At 34.1% G+C, this 4,534-nt stretch overlaps 1 protein-coding gene across 1 annotated transcript; it reads right to left on the bottom strand.

Annotated features, from left to right (window-relative positions):
* Positions 1 to 473: 473 nt before the first annotated feature.
* On the bottom strand, positions 474 to 4,059 carry baalcb (BAALC binder of MAP3K1 and KLF4 b). Its single transcript, XM_056264399.1, has 3 exons — positions 3,612 to 4,059; positions 2,465 to 2,655; positions 474 to 904 (listed from the first exon to the last, which is right to left on the bottom strand). The coding sequence occupies exons 1-3, from the start codon at positions 3,793 to 3,795 to the stop codon at positions 737 to 739; spliced, it is 543 nt and encodes a 180-aa protein (XP_056120374.1). The 5' UTR covers positions 3,796 to 4,059; the 3' UTR covers positions 474 to 736.
* Positions 4,060 to 4,534: the final 475 nt, after the last annotated feature.

Genomic DNA, 4,534 nt, shown 5'->3' with positions numbered 1-4,534 from the left:
AACAGCATCTTCCAGTCAGTAAAGCAATCAAACAGTATTGGAACAATTGAATAGAGGTTCTCAATCTTGCACACTACCCTTTTTACAGTATAATGCTAACTTGCTACAGAAACTGTAATTAGGTTTTGAACAAATGTTTGCTCTTGTTAAAAAAAAAAAAAAAAGGTTTGAAGGCAACAATTGTGTGGTAGTAAGTGTACGGGATATACAAAAAAGCCCTGATTTTCAAATCTAAAATCAACATTGAAGCAATGCATCAACTTCAAAAAAACAAACTACTTAAAAATACACTTGTGTTGTTCCTATGTTTTTAAACAATGTAAATATATATATTTTTTCAAAATCATTCAGTAAGCCGAGTCAAGTGTCCACCTCTCGATTACCCTCCCTGATCTATCCTGTGCTTTCAGTGTATGTACAGCAAATGCGTTTACTAAGATTCTTTTTGTTGGCGTCAAAAAAAAAAAAAAAAAAAAAAAAAAGAGAGATCATTATGACATAGACGTTACAAGGGAAAATTGTACATAAAAATAAACATTATTAAAGAAGAATGTGACTGAATGATGAAACAAACAATCAAATGACCCTTGAATGAAACCTGGTAATCACTGATTAAGCACAGATGAACTTGTTCATTTAGGTCATCCCTGCTTTTTACTTCTTTGGTCCATGACATCTTCACCAAAGCTCTCAAGAAATCCAAGATACAATCTTCACGAGGTCTTGCGTATCCACCTCATTGAGGCACTGAGTCAACTGCCTTCAGACAATCCACCGGTTTCATGACCTCATAGGTGGTTTGCGATGTCTCCTTGATCTTCCCGCTCTTGTCCACTTGCCGTATACTTTGAGTCACAGTGATGGTCACTTGCTTGGTGGACATCCTGTTGTCCTGCCATTTTGTCTAATGAAGATGACATAGAAAGATTATCAGACATGACAGATACCAAATCTTTTTAACATTTTACTACAGTTTTCCCTCTGTTGCTTTCACAATTCCTGAAACCTACACTATCCCTAAAGAACCTTTCAGTGAACAGTCCTTAAGAGAACCACCTTTTTCTTGGTGTGAAGAATATTTCGTCTTTAAAGAACCCTTTGTGCCAAGGAAAGGTTCAATTGATGGAGCTAACTTCTTTATGGAACCATAGAAGCCAATAAAGAACCAGTCATTTCTCAGATAAATAAACAAAAGGTCATATCCTCCTGGGACCCAAGAATAGACTTTTGTCCACTGTAGCGGACATTATATTTTAGTGAATTTCTCTGACATCATACATGTCACATGACACAACCTGGGTGTCCTGTAAAGAGCGCATTCAGGACTTTTCCGAGATACCAAATGTTTGGAGGTTTCACCATGAAAACAACTTCTCCTTGGTCTTTAAAAATGGCTGACATTAATTTAGTGATCAAATGTAGCATTCTTATGGAAATATGATAATATATTGTAATTATAATTTAAATTGGACTACTTTTTCAAATTGTATTTCATAAAACAACATCTCAGGAAAATGTTAAGGGGTTTCAAAAAAAAAAAAAAAACTTTGGCATTGATTTCAAACGTGTCCACTGTAGAGGACATCAGGACTAAAATCATGTTTATCAGGCATTCTGGGAGACACAACAAGTGAATATGGAAATAAATTATGCATCAATATTCCTATGAAATATTAGATATTATTATTAAAATGTTGCCAATTATTACACTTATTTTTTCGTTAAATGTTGCTCCAAGAACACATTAATGTGCAAATCAGATACAGTGTATATACATTGCATTGAATGGGAATATTCATTTATGGCCATTTTAGCCACATATTGCAAAAAGTAAAATGCTGTATCAATTCATTACATTATTTCTTTCATACCATAGTTTAGAATAATCTTTATACAAATTTTAGTTGAAAAAATCCTGAAACCCCAAAATTTATTGGTGATTGAAAGAATAATCCCATTGTTTTTGCCTATACATATAAGTTCATGTCATTTTATTTTTTAAACAACTTAGTCCTGGCGTCCACTACAGAGGACATAGCATAACGTATGAATAAAACATTATTTTATATATATGTTTTTTTTTTTTTTTCATTTGTTTATTGTGCTCTAAACAGTGTGATGACATGGAAAAAAACTAAATTCAAAAAACGTTTTTTTTTTCTGGGTCTCAGGAGGATATAAACATATTTTATTTCAGAGATGGTTTCTCTAAATTGTCCCCCTGAACTGTCAGAAAATGTGAAAGCCAAACAAGCTACAAGTCTATTTTAATGTTCTAATAAATTGTTAGTTTAAAAGTGAAATACTGTAATGAAGGCTGCTTAAACCAAATTAATGATAATTTCAGGTTGAAAGGGCACATAAAACTGAAAAAGTTGGAAACACTGATTTATATTAGTGTCTTGTTCACAAATGCTAGGTGCAGAAGATTGCACTAACCATTACTTTGGATAAAAATACTTACAATTTCCTCAGTTCGCAACACACTTCTCTTCTGTACTGTGGTCGCAGAAGAAGACAGCACTTCCTGCTCTTGAGAAGAGAGTATTACAGGGGTGGTGCCAGTTTTCATGTCATTCAGTCCCACCTCAGACATGGCAGAACACACTTTCACATATGCCTGACCCGGAGCAGGCAGACCATCATCAAAGAGATCTAATGAATCAGATACAAATATGGGAGTTGTTCATACTTTTGTTATCAAAATCACTGTAATAGTGATCATCATATCAGAAACATTTCACAATCAGATAGATCTATCCATCCACCCTTAAAACATTTTTTTTTTTTTAAAGTTATTCCTTTGCTGAATTTTCAGCATCATTTCTCCAGTCTTCAGTGTCACATGATCCTTCAGAAATCATATATCATTCTAATATGATGATTTAATGCTCAAGAAACATAACTATTATTATCAATATTGAAACTGTTGCTGAAGCTGAATAAAATTTTCATGGAAACAGTGACATACTACCATTCAATAGTTTGTTTTTAAGTGATTTTTTAAAGAAAGAAAGAAAATGAATACTTTTATTCAGCAAGAATGCATTAATTTGATCAAAACCAACAGTAAAGACATAAAATATATCTTTTTTTTCTTTCAAATAAGTTTATATATACCGACGTCTTGCTTACAGGGCTAAGAATCTTGAAACAAAAGAAGACCTAGATGAATTACTCTAGTAATTTACTCTAGTAGTCATAGTCAATGCCATGTTGTCTATTTTAATAATCTGCTATCAGTTTATTTTAATATTATAATTTAATTACTGTAGCTGCCCCAAGTGTAACCATTCTGCACAAAGAGATAAGGAGTCCTTATTGTGTTCATCCTTGCTCATACTGTTGTACTGAAGTATTGAAGGGATTCAACCATCGCCATGGCAACAAGAGACCTACATGAATGAATTGCACACCAACAGCAGACTAGCAACACTTTCCGGTCCTTTTGGGAAGGAAATATCATATGAAGGTTTTGACGCGTTAAACTGGGGTGTCTAAGGTCAAATTAGATATTTAACTTAAATATGAAGACATAGGCCTAATTCAGATTTGTGTATTTTCAAAACCTTTTAAAAACGCCTCGAAGTATGATCTCAGTCCATTCTCACCAAGGTTGGCAGTTTTCTCTGATGGGAAGCTTGCCTCTGAAGAGTTTTCTGAGGGGATGCTCTGGATGGAGGACAGGGGGATGTCTGTGTCTGTGCTTGCCAGCCAAGTGGACTCTGTCTCTTTGGTCCAGCTCTCCATATATCTTGGCTCCAACACATCTGTCCTGGAGCCTCCACAACCCATTATGTCAAAGACAAATCCACACCTACACAGCCTTGGATTCTAGGTCCATTAGAATACCTCCCGAATGGCAAATGGAAAAATGGTGTTCATTGCACGAGTCATTGGCATCTTCTTTCAAGCCATAAATGTTACGTCATTTAGCATCAACACCCATTTCACCATCATTTTGTTGCAATAATCGGTAGTCTTCCGCTGGTCAGGTGACAGGTCATGCAAACATGGAGATCTGGGACTAATTCTGTGGAAGACAAAAGAATAGGCTAGCCTGTTTGTAGTGATCCTAATCCTTTAAAATAATATTTCAAAGTTAAAGTAATAAATTTAAGGAATTAAGATTAAAAAAAAAAATGTTTGGTAACACTTTATTTTACAGTGTCTTTGTTAGCTACATACATGTAGCCTAAGTAGCCTACTTGTTGTTAATTAATATTACTCAGCCTACTTAATTAGCTACACTGTAACAATGACACTTTATAATAAATGGTAACCTTTTTTTCTTATAATTATATTATTGGCTTCAGGAATTTCGCATAACACGTCATATAACCTTAATGAGTGATATTTGAATAGGAAATAAGATGTATTAATAACCCGTATCCAAATTGAGTAGTTCAGCCCTCGCAATACGCACATGATGTAAACAAAGACGAGTTTAAAATTGCCTCTGGTCCAAATAATAAAGAAACCAATAAACTATATTCAGAATAGATTCATAATTTAATTTAAGCGATGTACAGTT

Source organism: Rhinichthys klamathensis, unplaced genomic scaffold, assembly GCF_029890125.1.
Source record: "Rhinichthys klamathensis goyatoka isolate OS25496 unplaced genomic scaffold, OSU_Roscu_1.1 h1tg000221l_1, whole genome shotgun sequence".
Classification (NCBI taxonomy): Eukaryota; Metazoa; Chordata; class Actinopteri; order Cypriniformes; family Leuciscidae; genus Rhinichthys; species Rhinichthys klamathensis.
The sequence above is the reverse complement of the archived record's forward strand: the minus strand, read 5'-3'. Positions and strand labels throughout refer to the sequence as shown.

Bases quoted from the DNA above. Each gene is read 5' to 3' on its own strand.
- baalcb (XM_056264399.1), bottom strand. From the start codon at position 3,795: ATGGGTTGTGGAGGCTCCAGGACAGATGTGTTGGAGCCAAGATATATG. The intron at 2,656-3,611 runs GTGAGAATGGAC...CTGATTCATTAG, and splicing joins AGAGAAAACTGCCAACCTTG to ATCTCTTTGATGATGGTCTG. The intron at 905-2,464 runs GTAAGTATTTTT...CATCTTCATTAG, and splicing joins TGTTGCGAACTGAGGAAATT to ACAAAATGGCAGGACAACAG.